The sequence below is a fragment of the Pongo pygmaeus genome, chromosome 13, assembly GCF_028885625.2.
Source record: "Pongo pygmaeus isolate AG05252 chromosome 13, NHGRI_mPonPyg2-v2.0_pri, whole genome shotgun sequence".
Taxonomy (NCBI): Eukaryota; Metazoa; Chordata; class Mammalia; order Primates; family Hominidae; genus Pongo; species Pongo pygmaeus.
The window spans coordinates 59,489,083-59,508,192 of record NC_072386.2 but is presented as its reverse complement, the minus strand read 5'-3'; the positions used below and the strand labels follow the sequence as shown (position 1 = coordinate 59,508,192).

The 19,110-nt window shown below is 37.7% G+C and overlaps 1 protein-coding gene across 4 annotated transcripts in view; it reads right to left on the bottom strand.

The window, feature by feature from the left end:
• CFAP95 (cilia and flagella associated protein 95) overlaps window positions 1–19,110 on the bottom strand; it is an 83,548-nt gene that overhangs the window by 6,673 nt on the left and 57,765 nt on the right. For 3 of the 4 annotated variants that reach the window (XM_054501698.2, XM_063650426.1, XM_054501700.2), the window contains exon 5: window positions 13,274–13,331. The exons of the other annotated variant lie outside the window; for it this stretch is intronic. In XM_054501698.2, the coding sequence (XP_054357673.1) occupies window positions 13,274–13,331 (58 nt within the window). The remainder of the gene's footprint in view (window positions 1–13,273; window positions 13,332–19,110) is intronic. 4 annotated transcript variants of the gene reach the window in all.

Below are 19,110 nucleotides of genomic sequence, written 5' to 3'. Positions count from 1 at the left end.
TGCATTTAATACCAATAAATGCATCATAAAGTCAAAAAATTGTAAGTTGAACCATCGTAAGTCAGGGACCACCTGTATAGTTGTACTCATGGTTTTGATTTATTACGTAAAAATGATACAAAGCAAAATCAGCAAAGCCTATGGGCTGACATCCACAGGAAACCAGGTGCAAATTTCCAAGAGTCCTCTCCCAGTGGAGTCACACAGTATGAGTGTAAATTCCCCAACAGTGAGTTGTGCCATGCTGTCTGCTGGAAAAGCTAATTGCAGACTCAGTGCCCAGAGTTTTTACTGGGAGCTGGGTCATGTAGGCAGCCTCTGCCTAGCATGTCCCAAAATTTCAGACTCCCAGAAGGAAACAGGTGTTCAGCATAAAACATATTGTTTGCACAAACATTTTAGCCATAGTGGGTCATTCTAATCAGGGAATTCTTATCCTGAAAGCCAAGTTTCTAGATGCCAATCAAGGACCAACATTGTAAGCAGGCTTTGAAAGGATAGTAGTATCAGTTCTGCTATGTTAGCTCTTCTCTGCACACACAGGGTGGGAGAGGATCTCTGAGAAGGTGAGCATTTTCTTCAGGAGGGATTAAACACTTTCTATAGAAAGCAGAACTATTTAAATTATGGCATCAGACTAAGCTTTAAATGGATTGAAGAACTTATGTTTTCCCACTGGTGGTGGGCTCCAGAAGAAGGTCAAATATCAGTTAGATAAATTTCCTCTGCATGTGTGAGTTGCAGACAGTTATGTTTTCCACACCCTAACATAATTGGAAATCTGTCTTCAACATTTATTTAGTGGGAATGGGAAGAAAGTGTGTATTGAAACAGATTTGTGAATTACTACATGTTACTGTTGGCTAGGTCACTATTCGGTGCTACACACACAGAGTTGTGACAGAGTTTACTTAAGGAAGGACAAGCATTGCAAGCTTTTTCTGAGCCCTTCAGGTAGATGAGTGTAACCAGAAGAATTTGTCTGATGTGTGGAATGAGTGGGCATTAGTGCACAAAGGCTTATGCAGAATGAAAGAGTAATTTCACAGGAAGAACATAAAGGACTTACACAGCTAACTGGGGATAAAGAACCAAAGATGATTCATAGCTTCAAGTCTGGAAGGCCAGGAGAGTTATAATAACACTGAAAAGAATTAGAAAGACATGGGGGTGGGGATGATTTGTTTTAGGGGGGAAATGATGAGTCACATTTTAGACATTTTTAATTTAAGATGACATCAGTAAAAAATGTTTATTTGGAAGGTAGTGCTGTGGGACAGATGGCCTGGAGAGAAGTCAGTGCCCTATGCACAGCAGTGATCACTGGCAGGGAAAAAATAGCTATAAAGAACATTATTGGGACCATGGATGATATTTAACATGGACTGTGGATTATATAATTGCACTGTATCAATTTTCCTGAAATTGAAAACTGTACCACAGACACTCGTCCTTATTTTTAGGAGATACACATTGAACTATTTAGGAGCAAAAGGGCGTGATGTCTTCGGCCTACCTTCATATGGTAAACAGCTATCAACTCTGCAAAGAATATATGGAAGCTCCTTGTGCCATTTTTGAAACTTTCCTGTAAGTTTGAAATTATACAACAATTAAAATTACCCCCTGCCCAATGTTGATTGGTATACAGCCATGGCAATTGATGAATTCTATGATATTGTGTAAAATGAGAAGTGCAGGGATCTGGGGCACAAATGTTGGGGAAGCCCATGATTGGGTCCATAAAGAAGCCATGAAGGACAGAGAAGGAGAGGTTAGGAGAGAGTGTTGCAATGTCATAGGCTCTGAAGAGGGAGGGAGGCTGAAGAATGTAGTGGTAACCAACAATTGCTAAGCTCCAAAGAAGCCTAACCCAGAGTAGCACCTGACAAAACACAATGTCAATTAACCTCTAGCCACCCTTGAGGGTGCATTTTCAGTGAAGGGTTGGGGGAGTCCCATAAAACATGCTGGTAGAAGGAGGAAAAGAAAGAGCATCAGAGAAAGGAATGCTGAAGGCAAAACAGGCCCTGCCAAAACAGGAAGCACTGGAGTTGCAACAAAAGAATCACTATAGGGGAAAACTGGCCTTCAGAAGATTGGTTAAGAAAGCATTCTTCTTTCTTTTCTTCTTGTTCTCTTCCTTCTCTTTTTTCTTTCTCAGATCATGGCAAGGCAGGTTAGGATGTTAAAGGAGGGTCCTCCTAGTGAGTGGTTCCCCCAACCCACCTTCCCTCATGGTTTTACCACTTACATCAGTAAAATGCATTAATGTATCTTTAAACGATGGGCTCTCCCGGTATCCACTCCACCTCCACCCCCATTGCTCCTTGTATGCTCTATCCTTACTCTGAGCACTATTATCTCTTGCACCTTTTTTCGGTAAAATGATAATGCTACTTCTTAGTCAACTGTATAGCCAGTCCTTAGCTGATTTTTTCCAATATTCTGGTAGGCTATTCCTTGGTTCTACTCATTCATATAGGATTTCATCCTTTTTCTTTAGGACCTTTCATTTCTGATAGTTTTATTTTTCAAGGTCATTTTCCGTTTTAGGACTGCCTTCTGGAACATAGTAACTCTGCCTAATTTAATATTACAAGATAATTTGGAAGCATAGTCTCAATTCCTTCATCCAGATCATCCATAAAAATGCATAATGGGTTATGTTTCCTGGCCAAATTAGTCAGTGCAAACTAACCTTGCATCCACCATTAAAGATAGCTATTAGCCACCTGGCATTAGCACAGCAAAGACCATTCTTCCCTAGTATGCCTATAAGGATGCTCATTTTGAGTGTTCCATTTACTCTTAAAATGATATTTGAGTTAGTAAGCTTATATATGTGAATGTCACATTGGATGGAATGAAAATAGATATAAAAGTAAATTGCTGTGATATTTTGTTTCATTATTTCCAGCATACAACATGTTTAAAAGTCTACCAATTACACGCACTTGACTGAAGACTTGCCTTCCTCTAATAAGGTTGTCTTCTAAGCACACATGCAGAATGGTGGGAGGAAAAGAAGAATTACCCTACAGTCAAACCTACCTTATCTACCCTGGGGACCAATGGGGGATGGGTATCTCAGGTGGATTCCCTCGTTCATTTACTTCACTAAATTTAAAATATTTTATTTCTTTTATTTTTTCAAAAATTTTTTTTCAGAGACAGAGTCTTGATGTGTCACCCAACCTGGAGTGCAGTGGTGCGATCATAGCTCACTGCAGGTTTGAACTCTTGGCCTCAAGCCATTTTCCCATCTCAAGCCTCCCAAAGCATTGGGATGACAGGTGTGAGCCACCGCACCTGGCCAAATTTTATTTCTATTGGATATTTTTTCCTCCAATGATTGTGTCACAAACATAAGAATAATTGGGAAATGTAGCTAAATAAATATGTAACTAGTGGGATATATTCTTATGTATTTAAGAAGTATTTACTACTCCTATTTATTTGATAAAGTTTTAGGAGGGAGAAGCATTTGTAAAAAATACTGGTATTAACAGAGCATGAGACTCTTAGCTACAGGGAAATAGCCATGGAAAGTACAAAGAAATTTAGGCTGTGGATAGAAATATAAATATCTCTACCACTAATGAATCCAGTCAACATAGTAAGGTTTCACTACAAAAAAATACGAAGATCTATGTAAATGAACACTTCACAAATCAATTGACTTTTAAAGATTAATATCACACAAATTTTAGTTATGGCCAGCATCAAAAACTAAGCAATACACAATTAAACATTAGCTATTGATATATTTGTTTCTTTCTAATGCACAAAATTGATTGGTTCTATCACTTCAATCATATAAAACACAAATATGATTTTTCTTATTCTTCAGTCTATATTATATGAGGACATTTACCTTTGCCACTGTTTTATAATGGAATGACTTAATGGGCTGTATATCAATTTGAGGCCTAGGCTTCTCAATCTTTAAAACTTTATTTCTCCTTACAAAAGTCATATATGTTCACTATAGAAACTGAAGATAATCAAAAAGAAGAAAATAAAATATCTCATAATTCCAAGTTCTCTGAAGCAGAACTTAGCTTTCTGGCCTAACTTAGAAACAAATGTTAGACCAGGCCAGGCGCAGCAGCTCACGCCTGTAATCCCAGCACTTTCAGAGGCTGAGGCAGAAGGATCACTTGAGCCTGGGAGGTAGAGATTGCAGTGCGCCGAGATCACGCCGCTGCACTCCAGCCTGAGTGACAGAGCAAGGCTCTGTCTCAAAAAAGTTAATAAATAACTTCAGAGGCAACATAAGGCAAAAGTTAAGCTTCTGGAGAAATAGGGTATCTCTCTACTAAAAGAATACAACTCTAAAAAACACTTAATCTGTTTCCTGAGAATTAAGACCCCACAATTTCTCTACTGTTGGTGATACACAAGATGAGCAAGAAGTTAAAATAATTAATTTATAATTAAGTATAATTAACATTTAATTTTCAACTAAGTTTGAATTAAATGTCTACCGAGGTCTTTAATCCGAAAGGATACTTGGTCATAAATAAATTACTATTTCAATGAGAAAAGATCATTGAGACAGAATCAAATCAAATCAAATAGTAGAATCTGAGAGCCAGAGAGCTTGGAAAGATCATTGTGTCTGTATTAGTCAAAGATCTCCAGAGAAACAGAACCAATAGAATACATACACACACACACACACACGCAGAGAGACAGAGAGAGAGACTGATTTTAAGGAATTGGCTCACATGATTGTGGAGGCCAGCAAGTAACTCATGAAGGATTTCTATGTTACAATCTTGAGAATGAATTCCTTTTTTTCCAGAAAACCTTAGTTTTTTGCACTTAAGGCTATAAACTGATTCAATGAGGCCCACTTACATTATTTGGAATAATCTTTACTAAAAGTTAACTGATTGTAAATGTTAATCACATTTACAAAAGACCTCCACAACAACATCTAGACAAGTATTTGACTAAACTACAGGACAAATAACCTAGTTAAATTAACACAGAAAATTAACCATCATACTGTCTAACCCTAGTCTTTTTTTTTTTTCTTTTTTTTGAGATAGAGTCTCACTCTGTCACCCAGGTTGGAATGCAGTGGTGCAATCTAGGCTCACTGCCACCAGGCCCAACTAATCTTTTGTATGTTTAGTAGAGATGGGGTTTCACCATGTTGGCCAGGCTGGCCTGGAACTCCTGAGCTCAAATGAACTGCCCACCTCAGCCTTCCAAAGTACTGGGAATATAGGTGTGATCCACCGTGTCTGTCCATCTAACTCTAGTCTTAAAGTGAGGAGATCAAGGCCTACAAAGGTTGAAGTATGTAAGTTTTGAGTCGTGTTTTGCAAAGTAGCTACAAATATGGCACTTGGAATCAGACCCAAGTTCACTTTGAACACTTACATGGTGTGTTATTACTCATACTTAAACTCTCTGGGACACAGATTCCTCAGTATGTAATTCTAATAGGTTGATATTCTGGGGCAGTTGTGAGGATTAAGTGAGCTAATACATGTAAGATAACTAAGCCAGTGCCTGGAACATGGTAGACAATAAGTGTTACTTCATTCCTCTCTTCCTCCCTTTATTTCTTCTGTCCTCCCTCCTTTCCTTGTTTCCTTGCTTCCTTGCTTCATTCCTTCCTTCCTTCTACTCATCTACCAGCAACTGTGTATTTTATTCAATAAGGCAAATTCTATTGTATCCCAATCAACTCGGTAATCTATGGAAGTTCTTTGTAGGCCTTGATCTCCTCACTTTAAGACTAGAGTTAGTCTATGTAGTTATATGAGCAACAACCAGCAGATCCTAAGGTTGAAGCTGGGGCCTAGGAAATGTGGTTCTTAGAGCTGGCAGAATGACATGAGACTCAGAACCAGAGCTGTTTGTTTATAAAACTATATAAATCCAAGCCTTCAAGTATAAATATAAGGTCAGCACACATATGTATGACATGTGTTGAGATCTTTCAGGCAAGATATTTAGGTTAGAAAGGTCACCATATCCTTTTGAACCCAAGTCAAAGAAGCCTGTTTCCATGGTTAACTAGCAGCAGCATTATGGGACACTCTGGCATGGATTATAAGACCCTTCCCTCTTGTCCAATTCTACCCGCTACCACTACCTTATTTGCAGAGGATTCTAAAATTCTCACTCATTTCATTTCAGTCAATAATACACGATAAGATAAATAAGCAAATGGCAATTATTCATTTGTTAGTGAATATTGAGTCAGACAATTAACAAGACAAAGAAAATTAAATCTTGGATATAGTCAGATGAAGTACAAATAAAATAGCACTAAAATGAAAGTAATAAAGATACATTATAAGCCTGGAACTTAGTTAAACTTCAGCCTTAATTTTCCAGTTACAAGTTTGGAAAAACCACGCTTTACTCTAGAATACAAGGCTTTTATACTTGATTTTCTATGTGGCCAGATTAAGTTGAACAATTTTCCATGCTATTATTTTTTAAAACAACAGAAGAAAAAGAGGAGGAGGGAGAGGAGGAGGAGAAAGAAAAAGAAAGAGACTGCCTATGCTGAAATGAAAATGGGGAAGACAATAGGCACATGGAATGAAGCAAAGATACAAACAGAGGGCCTTAAAATAACTGGGATTTGAAAGCTAATGTAATTCAGACAAGTGAGGCTTTCTATAGAATCTTCACCCTGTTCTGGATTCTCTTTCTGTCCCAGCTCTTTCTGTTTTTCAGCAAGCCATTCTTTCTCTTGTCTTCTTTTTAAGGCACCTGGTAGGCAACCCTTCCTAGTAAAATGGGATAGCTCCCTTGACCCTTTCGTGGGACTCATAAACGGGTGGCTTGCTTACTCAGCCCACAGCTCTCAACTCCTTGCAGCTCTCAACTCCTTCACTTCACAGTGAAGTTAGCCAACTGTGCTAACTTCACTTAAGGTAGGTAAGTGAGTGCAGAGGCTGGGATGAGTGCTTCTGGGTGACCAGCAAGAGCAGAACTCTGTGCGAGCCCATGGAAGCGCCTAGGGGTTGCCCATGACCCCCAGTGCCCCTGAGGGCATGTGTTAAAGTGTACTGTCTTAGCTTTGCCATCCACGGATGGCTAAGTGTTTAACAGCTCTGTGTGACAGCGCTCTGTATCCTGAGCTCTTGTTCAGTGTCCAGGAAGAATCAGATCACACAAACAAATTGAACATGGTGTCCAGGAAGAATCAGATCACACAAACAAATTGAAGATGGTGAATGTGGAGCATTTTATCGAGCAGTGGAAGTGGCTCTCAGTGGGATGGAGAGCTGGAAAGGGATGGATTGGGAAGATAATCTTCCCCTGGAGTTCGGCTGTCCCTGACTGAAGTCTTCTTTGAGGTCCTCCCAACAAACTGTCCCTCTGAAATCAAGCTGCTTCTTTCCAATGTCTGACTGCTTCTTCTCGTCTCTCCTTCTCTGCTGCTCTGCTGGTGAGGCCTAGGATTTTTATAGGTACAGGATGGGGGTGTGGCGGGCCAGGGTGGCTTTGGAAAAGGCAACATTCAGGCAGGTAAACAGGAATGCATATTCTCACTTTGGGCCATAGGTCCAGGTTTGAGGATGTGACCCTCACTGGAAATCGCCCTCTTCTACCCAGTATTTCCCTACCTCCTGTCTGTATCATTAGGAAATAGAAAACTAAAGGCAATTCCTCTTTGGAGAGTATCTTTGAGGTGAAAGAGCCTAATTAAACAATAAAGGGCTCCTAATGGTAATTCCTCCATGCCCAACTCTTGACTTTTAGCGAAGATGCATCTGCATCTGGGGTGGTTAAGTATTTCTCAGCCAAGCCAACTGAGTAAGTTCTAGAGGCCCCCAGTCAGCCAGGTACTGATCTGGTTTCTAGGAAGTCCAGGCTGAAACAACTTAGCCATTAGACACAGAAAGCACAGTGCCTAGGGCTCACAATACTTTTAGGGGCCCGTGAACCTATTTTAATTTCTTTTAAAATCAGAATCTTTAAAAATGAATATAACAACAGGAATGTACTTAATGCCATTGAATTATATGCTAAAAAAGATTAAAATAGTAAATTTTACCTCATGTATATTTTATGTTATGCATATTTTACCACAATAAAAAAATCCAGATGTCATTTTGAAAAACAAACTCTGTAGAAACTCAAAGCTAAGCCTGGAAATGATGCTGATAATATAATATCCATAAACACCTCAGAGGAAAGAAACTGATGACAGCTGTTATACAGAAAATTTGTCTTAAAATAGGGCATAGAAGTCCAAGAGTACTTCCCAGTGGGGGATTAAAAAAAGAACACCGTGTGATAACAACACTCATTGGTATGTTAGTAATAATTTCAGAAGGGTTAAGAATAACGTGGTCACATCACATGGCCATAAAATACAGTAACGCAGTCAAAATAGGTAAGGATTCAAACTGCGTAGAAGAGGGGAGAAAAGATGGGTATTTTTTACAAAATGAAAATGAGAAATATAGCCTAAAAAGATATTTCTTTTTAAAAAGCGTTTATTTTAAGTTCAGAGGTATATGTGCAGGTTTGTTTGTATAGGTAAATTTCATGTCATGAGGGTTTGGTGTACAGATTATTTTGTCACCCAGGTAATAAGCATAGTACCCAATAGGTAGTTTAGATATTTCCTTAATAAGCTTTAAATCCAAAAAAAAAAAAAAAAAAAAAGGAGAATATAGTCTAACTCGGATTATTTTTGTCTTTATATCAACTCAGTTGTAAGATATATTTGTTTGTTTGTTCTAGTGGAGGAAGGGGCCCATGAAGGCAACAGTGCTTAGGGCCCAGGAAAGTCATAATGCAACCAGGAAGTCCAGAGGCTGAGACATCAGGGTCCCAGGGGACTTGGGGCCACAGCTCATTTCCAACCAGCACAGAAATCTCAATATTTTAGCAATGCCACATCCATACCAGTGCATACAGTCCCAGTAGTAGGACAGGCAATCCTGCCATTTCAGGGAATAACTGCTGTTAAAGGGATATAGTTTCTTCTTTACTCTGAAACAATACATGGATGCCTTGTCCATGTATTGTGAAACAATTCTCTGTTAAAAACTTTCTCAGTTTCTAACAGCCAGCTTTGGACCAGTTCTCTAATGTGCCTTCTTTCCAACTTTTCCGCTGTTCTGGTTCTTTGGGAGATGATGGAGGTACTTTCAAGAGAAGGTATCTTTAATTGAAATTGAGATGAGCTGTAATAAACATCCAGTTTAAGAGGAGAAGTTCAAAATAAACAGCTTGCAATTTTCTTCCATTTCCCTCCTTGGAAATGACACCATGGCTTCCTAATCCTCTGTATTTCTTTACCAGTGCTTAGAGCTATGGAATGATAACCTGCATTCCCTTTACTTTCTATAATGCTGTCCCACTTTATACAAATGTGGATTAAGGAAATGTAAGGGACCATAATATAAAAATTAATCAAGTCTCAATTTATGCACAACATTTGAGATAATATAAATCCAAATATTTTCAGATTTCTTCAAAACTTGCATAATTGCAGATGTAGTAGACTGAATGAATGGTGAACTGCGTTCATGGCAAGGCCACATGGTGAAGTCTCTAGCAAGAAAATATTCTCTCCTTTTTCAGTATGTGTGAATTATACACTTGTTTATGTGCATGACAACATCTGTTAGAGTTCAATCACTATTCTCTGTTATTTAACTATCCACTATTATTATAATTAAAAATTATTTGTATCCAATAACAATGTCATGCAAGCATTCATTAAATGTGGGTGTCAGAAGCAGCGCTAAAAACATGTCTCAAAATCAATTGCCTTGGAAAAGACATTAGAAGTAAGTGAACAAAATTGCAAATAAAGGCAAACAACTGTCATGGTATGCTGTGCTGTTAATGTGGAAACAAATAACATGAGAAATATTAGAAATAATGCTGAAAAAATTAAAAGCATAAATATATAATGCAATGGTTAATGATTTATGTGCCCTGAAAGTACATCCCACGTTATTTATATTTATAATATTTAGTCCTTTGAAATTTGTGAGTTTTTAATTAGATTTCTTTTATTTAAAGATACAGCCAAATCACATGTAAATAAGAAAATGGACCTGAAATGCATTTTAAAATAATATGTTTCTTTCCTTGTGGTTTTTCTGATGATAAACGATCACACTTGTTACATTGGATAATTCTAAAAAGTGTAAAGATGAAGAAAATCACCTAGAATCTCAACATTCATTGGCCAACTGTGCTAGCATTTTGGCAGTTTCCCTAGTTTCTAAAATTTTCTCTATATTTTTATGTAGTTTGGATAAAATATACATGCAACTTTGTAACTTAATTTTTTTACCCTTAAATGAAGATTTATCAAGACACTAAGAACTATCTATGGAGATTATAAAGGCTGCACAATATCTCATCATATGACTATAACATACTTGATTAATACTACTTCTAATGTTACAGCCCAATGGATTCTTCTTGCCTGCCATCCCCCAAAAAACAATACATTGAGAACAGCAGGTGTTGCAGCAAAGAAAGAGTTTAGTTATCACAGGACCAGCCAAGCAGAAGGACAGGAGAAATTTCTCAAATCTACCTTCCCAATAATTCAGAGGCTAGGGTTTTTAAGAATAATTTGGTGGGCTAGGGCCTGGGGAACTGAAAAGATTGGCTGAGAATGAAATCACAGGGGTGTCTAAACTCTCTTTGCATAGCTGAGTCAGTTCCTAGAAGAGGATCTCAGGACCAGGGAACATTTCTCTGACTGCTGAAATGCTAAATCTGAAAAATATCTTAAAGACCAGTTCTTTAGGTTTCACAGTAGTGAAGTTATCTGGGAGTAGTTGGGGAAGTTATAAATCTTGTGACCCCCGTTAAATGGATCTGGAGCAGTAAGCAACGTATAGAAAAGCAAGTTAAGCAATGCCAGGTCATTATTTAACTATGCCTATTCTTTAGCAAAGTTCAAGCCCTTACCATAAGTCTAACCTTGTGACCTTTTGTTAGTATTTACAAATACGGTTTCCGTTTTTGAACGAGGGTATCAGTTCAGAAAAAGAACTATTATGGCCTCCACACAAGAAGGAGCAAAAGCAGCTGAGCCTGGTAGAAGCAAGATGGACTCAGTTATGTCACATTTCCCTTCTTACTATAATTTTTGCAAAGGCAGTTTCAGTAATACTAAATATTTAGGTACTTTCCAAGTTTTGTCATCATAAATAATTCAGTGATGAATATATTTGCGTATGAATTTTATTGCTAGTTTCAATTACTTTTCTTTGGGGAAGTTTCCTAGAAAAGGAATTATTAGGTCAAATGGTTTGTTTTTTTTTTCCTTTTTGAGACCGAGTCTCACTCCATCACCCAGGCTGGAATGCAGTGGCACGATCTCTGCTCACTGCAACCTCTGCCTCCCGGTTTCAAGAGATTCTCCTGCCTCAGCCTCCCAAGTAGCTGGAATTACAGACACGCACCACCACATGTGGCTAATTTTTGTATATTTTTAGTAGAGACAAGGTTTTGCCACATTGGCCAGGCTGGTTGCAAATGTCTGACCTCAAGTGATCCACCTGCCTCGGCCTCCAAAAGTGCTGGGATTACAGGCCTGAGCCACCATGCCTAGCCTCAAATAGTATTTTTTGAAAACATTGACAATTTTATTCTCAAAAGAAAAATATTTTTGTCTTAATTCATATTGTTTATTATTTGTAAAGGGGGTATGTTCCCTATATTTACTAGTTAGTTGATTATATTTCCTACTTTGTAAACTGCCCATATATTTCCTTTGCTCATTTCTCTAGGGTCATTAACATTTCTCCTGCCAATATGTATGAGTTCTATATAAATTAAGTGTATTAAACAATAAACTACCACATTTGCTGTTTCTATGTCTTAAATATTATTTTTTAATAGAAAAATATAAATCAGAATGTAGCATATAATGAAGGTGGTGTCCTAAACCCCTTACTTCCCTAAATCGGTTATGCTACATTTTCAAAACATTTCTGATTATTCTCATCTGTTTATCCTTTCAAATAATTCCTGGAATCTTCAAATTCTCATAGAAAACAAAATCCATTGGGATTTCATTATATTAAACTTATAAATTTGGTTTATAGTTAGTTTAGTTTTCCAGTTCCCTAAAATGGTAGCTATTCCTTTTTATTTGAGATATCTGCCTCAGTCATGTTTTGGTTCATATTTTAAAACAAACAGATAATGGCTTCAATTTCTTCTTGTGGATCCTCAAGGGTTGCAGTCAGATGGAAGCCAGAGCTGGAGTCCAGGCTCTGCTAAGCTGATTATCCATGATGGCTTCCTCACTCGTAAGTCAAGCTTGCCAGTGTCCCTCCCACGGCCTCTCCCTCCAACAGAGTAGCCTGGATTCTCTGGTGGCTCAGAGCTTAAAAGGTGGAGGCAATCTTAAAGCTAGGCTTAGAACAGGCACACAGTCACTTTTGCCATGTTCTACTGATCACCTCAACTCGAGATGGAGGAATCCTCACCTTCAATGGTGAGTGGCTTGTGCCAACAGGAAGGTCTGCCGTCTTTGGAGATAAACTGCCACATTATCTTTTATTGATCTTGGTGAAACTTTCCTCATTAAAGAATTTTGAATTTGTGTTGCTAATAATAATTTGTATGCTTTTTTCTTTTATAATTTATTAACTGTTAGTGTTGATGTGAAGGAAAGCTATTGTCTTATTTATTCTAATTACTTCTCAGCTTAATATCTTGGTTCTCCTGAACAGATAATTATACTATTGGAAAATAAGACGTTTTTCTCTTCTTTACCAATAGTTAAATATCTTATTTCTATCTCATGTCTACTGCCCTGGTTAAGATTTCCAGAACAAGGCTAATTGGAAGCAGCCTTGTTTTGTTTCTGTTGCATAATTTGTAAAGTACAAATACATTCAAGTTATAAACCGGACGTTCTTAAATTAACATACATATTTCCCAGAGCTATATTAAGCCACTTTTTTTAATGTGTTGATGCAATACAAATGAATAGAAAGTGGGTTCTTATTCCAGATAAATTGAATTCAGAGAGGGGACAAGTAAACAAGATGAGGAAGAAAGTGTCTAATATATTTTAGATACTGCAATATTTTTCCCTGAAATCGATGAACATCCAAAAATAAATCATAACCATAAAACATTGTCATGATTCTAATAAACAGCTAATATCTCAAAATAAATGTAAAATATCATAAGCTTTAGCAATTTCTCCTTTCTTCCCAAGTTTGACTATACTAGGTGCAAATAATCACTTCAAGTATACAAATAGGTAGAAGACTACGGCTCTTGTACTCACATGTGGCTGATAATCATATGGTGGAACATAATCTTCTGAGTATGTTGTCAATGCACACCTAAGAGGGATAAGTCAATGAGGAAAGAATGACTTCAAAAAAGAAAAATATTTTAAATTTTTATTGGTATACACTTTACATGAAATAAAAACATTTCAGGAAGGATTGGCCCTAATCAAAATTTAAAACCCCATAACTGTCCCAGCCTCTGTATATAGTGTTACCCACCAGCAGCAGGGTACCCCCTACTTCAATTTCAGCAGTCTCCCTTATCCTTAGGGAATATGTTCCAAGACCCCTAAGTGGATGTCTGAAGCCTCCGATAGTATTGAATCCAGTTGCTGTCAATTAGAACACATTACTGTTCACGTTTTCTACCCACAAATATAGTGCCTTTTTCATCTTAGCTAAGGACTTATCAAGCACTATGGCCTTCGCTGTTGCAGTTTGAGGTACAACAGCAAAACTAGCATGAATTTTTCTTTTCTTCCTTATAATTGCAAGGATAAAAGATTCGTTTTTACCATAGGTCTTAGCAACCTCAGCCTACGATTTTTTTTTCTCTCCTTAAGTTGAGAACTTTCATCTTTAAGCACCTAAAGTGCTTAAAGGAAGCACTTGACAGCTTCTCTTTAGCATATCTGAATGCCTGCACCACCACTCTTGCACTCTAGACCCATCATCAAGTAAAATAAGGGTTACTTGAACACAAGCACTGCAATACCATGACAATCTAATAATGAAGAAGGCTACTAAGTGACTAACAGCCAGGGACAGTAGACAGTGTGGAGACAGTGGACAAAGGGAGGATTCATGTCATGAACTGGATGAAGCCAGATGACACAAGATTTTGTGGCGCTACTCAGAGCCACCTGCAATTTAAAACTTTACAAATTGTTCATTTCTGAAATTTTCTGTTTAATATTTTCAGATTGCAGTTGACCTCATGTAACTGAAACTGTGGAAAACAAAACTATGAATAAGGGGAGACTACTGTACTTCCAATTAAGCACCACTTACTACTCTCCTGTACTAATGATATTTGTGAAAACCCAGGCTCAAGTCCCTGAGCTCAGGAGCTCTGCATTCCAAGGATTCTCTTTATCACCAACTTCCTGCCTCTATGAGCTTTTTGACCCACATTCTTTGCCAGGTGACCGCTGAAGAATAGTGGAGGACAGCCAGATGGACTGAGATTACATAGCATCCCCAACCTCCACCCCATTAAACACACAGAAATGCTGGATGAAATACATCCACGCTCATCCCCCAAAGTCTACTAGTATAGCCAAGCCCAAAAGGGAAACCCTGAGGTGGTAGAACTGAAGAGGATAGTCATTACAATGGGAAACCATAAACTGATGTGGAGTTCGACCCACACATCTAGAGTAAGAGACTTGGCCTTAGATTCACAGGAGGCAGAGAGCTAAATTTCAACTATAGCCAAGAATCTGTAAAGGCTATACCTCCATATAAAAGAAACTAGAGAAACCTCAGCTACCAGTCCAGAGAAACCTGCAAGAAAGTTTCTCTCTGCTTGAGTTCACGGTGGGGGAAAAATTATTCTCTTATGAGAAATTAAAACCCCACCTCCATTCCTGGCAATATTATGGGACTGTATGGCCAAAGAAACTCCTCTGAGTATTGCATACTGTAAAACCAGGGTAAAAGGAAATTTTAAGAAGTTTTAATGCATGGCTGAGCTGGTGAGAAAGTAACAGAACCCCAAAAAGAATCCGAAAATAACAAGTCCAACTTAGACAGGCTATTGGATACCCCGGTGGTAACCACCAATTCTTGCCAGGCCCTCAGGGTGCGATTTCCTGAGTAGTAGCAGCAGTACCTATAGAAATGCGAATACTTGGGTCCCACCACAAAACAACTAAACTAGAAACTCTAAGGGTGGGACCCAGCAATGCATATCTTAGCAAGCCCTTCAGGTGATTCTGATGTACACTAGAGTTTGAGTACTAATGATTAAAACAACAAAAATTAGAAATGTAACTTTCAAACCGTCAAATGGGTTTTTTTTAAAGACAAATCTAATAGAAGTCAGGAAAGGAGAATAAAAGGAACAGGGGACATTATTTTTGCTCATAAAACAAATTAAAATCATAAAAATAAAATTAAATATCTTAGGAATTATAATAAAAATAAAGGGGTTAAACCTATCCATGGAAATATTTTCTCAGACTTAAATTGAACATCAAACTGTATTTAAAAAAAAAAAAAAAGAAAACTCCTACTTGTCATGTTCGGTGGCATGTGTCTATGGTCCCAGCTACTCAGGAGGCTGAGGCAGGAGGGTCGATTGAGCCCAGGAGTTCTGAGCTATAGTGCTGTATGCCTATGGGCTGTAAGTTCAACATCAGTATGGTGACCTCCCAGGAGCAGGACCACCAGATTGCCTAAGGAGGGGTGAAACAGCACAGGTCAGAAAGTGAGCAGGTCAAAACTCCTATGCTGGCTGGCTCAGTAGCTTGCACCTGTACTCCCAGCTACTCAGGAAGCTGAGGAAAGAGATCTCTTAAGGCCAGGAGTTCGAGGCTGCCAAGAGCTACAGCAGCACCAGCCCAGGTGACAGAGAGAGACCTGTCTCTAAAACAAAAACAATTTTTAATGATCAACTACCTGCTTTTATACCTAAAATAAAATTACTTTCAAAGAAGCTTGAAAGTAAAAGTATATAAAAATATATACCAATGCGTGGAAATTAAAATATATACTTCTCAGTGACCAGTGGGTTAATGAAAAAATTAAGAAGGAAATTGAAAAATTTCTTAAAACAAATGACAATGAAAACACAACATACCAAAACTTAAGGGATACAGTGAAAGCAGTACTAAGAGGGAAATTTATAGCTGTAAGTGTCTACATCAAAAAAGAAGAAAAACCTCAAATAAATAACCTATTGATGCATCTTAAAGAACTAGAAAAGCAAGAGCAAACTGAATCCAAAATTAGTAGAAGAAATGAAATAATAATCAGAGTAGAAATAAATGAATTTGAAATGAAGAAAACAATACAAAAGAATGATTTTTAAAAAACTGTTTTTTAAAAAAGATAAACAAAATTGACAAACCTTTAGCCAGACTAAGAAAAAAAGAGAGAAAACCCAAATAAATAAAATCAGAGATGAAAAAGGAGACATTACAACTGATAGGGCAGAAATTCAAAGGATCATTAGTGGCTACTTCCGGAAACTATATGCCAATAAATTAGAAAATCTAGAAGAAATGGGCAAACTCCTAGACACATACAACCTACCAAGACTGAACCATGAAGAAATCCAAGACCTGAACAGGCTAGTTAACAGAGCAGGAGCATCACCATCTTGGACAAACACCGCCATTTTAAAGTTCACTTTGCTCAAAAACTGCCTAAATCCAAAGGGCATCAGCCTAATGGCTAAGGTCAGCATGATCATAAACCACAAATGACATCTCCAACCAGAAACATTCCAACCTTAAGATAAACCCCTCCCCAACCAGAGAGACATCAGCCCCAAGATAACCACCCCTCTGACCACAGTCATTCCAACTCCACAATAAACTTCTCCCCAACACAGAAACATTCCAAGCCTATGATAAGTTCTCTAGCCCTGAACCTTTAAATACTCTTAGTCTGTATGAGAGAATGCTCCTGACAGAAATCTGCCAGAAGCCCCTCTCAGGTTGATTCTCCAAAATAAACCTGTCTTTGACTGTTGAGCCACTTTTTGTGTTTCTTTCCTCTTTCTTTAACTCTTATACCAATAACAAGTAATGAGATCAAAGATAAAAAATCTCCCAGTAAAGAAAAGCCCAGGACATGAGGGCTTCACTGCTGATTTCTACCAAACATTTAAAGAACTAATACCAATCCTACTCAACTATTCTGAAATATAGAGGCAGAAGGAATACTTCCAAATTCATTCTAAGAGGCCAGTATTACCCTGATTCCAAAACCAGACAAAGACATATCAAAAAAAAAAAACTACAGGCCAGTATCTCTAATGAATATTGATGCAAAAATCCTCAACAAAATACTAGCAAACCAAATTCAACAACATGTTAAAAAAGTCATTCATCATGACCAAGTGGGATTTATCCCAGAGACACAAGGATGGTTCAACCTATGCAAATCTATCAGTGTGATACATCATATCAAGAGAATGAAGGATAAAAATTATACAGTCATTTCAATTGATGCAGAGAAAGTATTTGATAAAAGTTCAACATCCCTTTATGATAAACATCCTCAAAAAATTGAGCATAGAAAGAACATACTTCAACATAATGAAAGCTGTATATGACAGACCCACAGCTAGTGTCATACTGAATGGGGAAAAACTGAAAGCCTTTCCTCCAAAATCTGAAATACAACAAGGATGGCCACTTTCACCACTGTTATTCAACATAGTACTGGAAATCTTAGCTAGAGCAATTAGACAAGAAAAAGAAATAAAGGGCATCCAAATTGGAAAGGAAGAAGTCAAATTATTCTTGTTTGCACATGACATGATCTTATATTTAGAAAATCCTAAAGACCACCAAAAAACTATACTGATAAACAAATTCAGTAAATTTAGAACAATAAACAAATTCAGTAAAGTTGCAGAATACAAAGTCAACGTACAAAAATCAGTGGCAGATCGGCCATGGTGGCTCATGCCCTCAGCACTTTAGGAGGCCAGGTGGGTGGATCAACTGAGGCCAGGAGTTCAAGACCAGCCTGGGCAACATGGTGAAACCCAGCTTCTAAAAAAATACAAAAATTAGCCAGGTGTGGTGGCACACACCTGTAATCCCAGCTATTCAGGTGGCTGAGGCAGGAGAATTGCTTGAACTTGTGAGGCAGAGGTTGCAGTGAGCCATAATCGCACTACTGCACCCCAGCATGGGTGACAGAGCAAGATTGTCTCAAAAAAAAAAATCAGTGACATTTCTATACATTAACAGTGAACAATCTGAAAAAGAAATAAAAAAAACCTAATCCCATTTACAATAGCCACAAATAAAATTAGATACCTAGGAATTAACCAAAGATGTGAAAGATCTCTACAACAAAAACTATAAAACATGGATGAGAGAAATTGAAGAGAACACCACAAAACGGAAAACTATTTTATGTTCATGGCTTGGAAAACTCAATATTGTTAAAATGTCCATATTACCCAGAGCAATCTACAGATTCAATGCAACTCCTATCAAAATACCAATGACATCTTTTATGGAAATAGAAGAAACAATTCTAAAGTTTATATGGAATAACAAAAGACACAGAATAGCAAAAGCTATCCTGAGCCAAAAGAACAAAACTAGAGGAGTCACATTATTTGACTTCAAATTATGCTACAAAGCTATAGTAACCAAAACAGCATGGTACTGGCATAAAAACAGACACACAGACCAATGGAACAGAATACAGAACCCAGAAACAAATCCACATGCCTACAGTGAATTCATTTTTGAGAAAGGTGCCAAGAACAGACACTGGAGAAAAGACAGTCTCTTCAACAAATGATGCTGGGGAAACTGGATTTCCAAATGCAGAAAATGAAACTAGACCCCTATCTCTCACCATATACAGAACTCAAATCAAAATGGATTATCTACGACCTCAAACTATGAAACTACTACAAGAAAACATTGGGAAAAATCTCCAGGGCATTGGTCTGGGCAAAGATTTCTTGAGCAATACTCCACAAGCACAGGCAACCAAAGCAAAAGTAGACAAATGGGATCACATCAAGTTAAAAAACTTCTGCATGGCAAAGGATACAATCAACAAAGCGAAGGGATAACCCACAGAATTGGAGAAAATATTTACAAACTACCCAACTGACAAGGGATTAGTT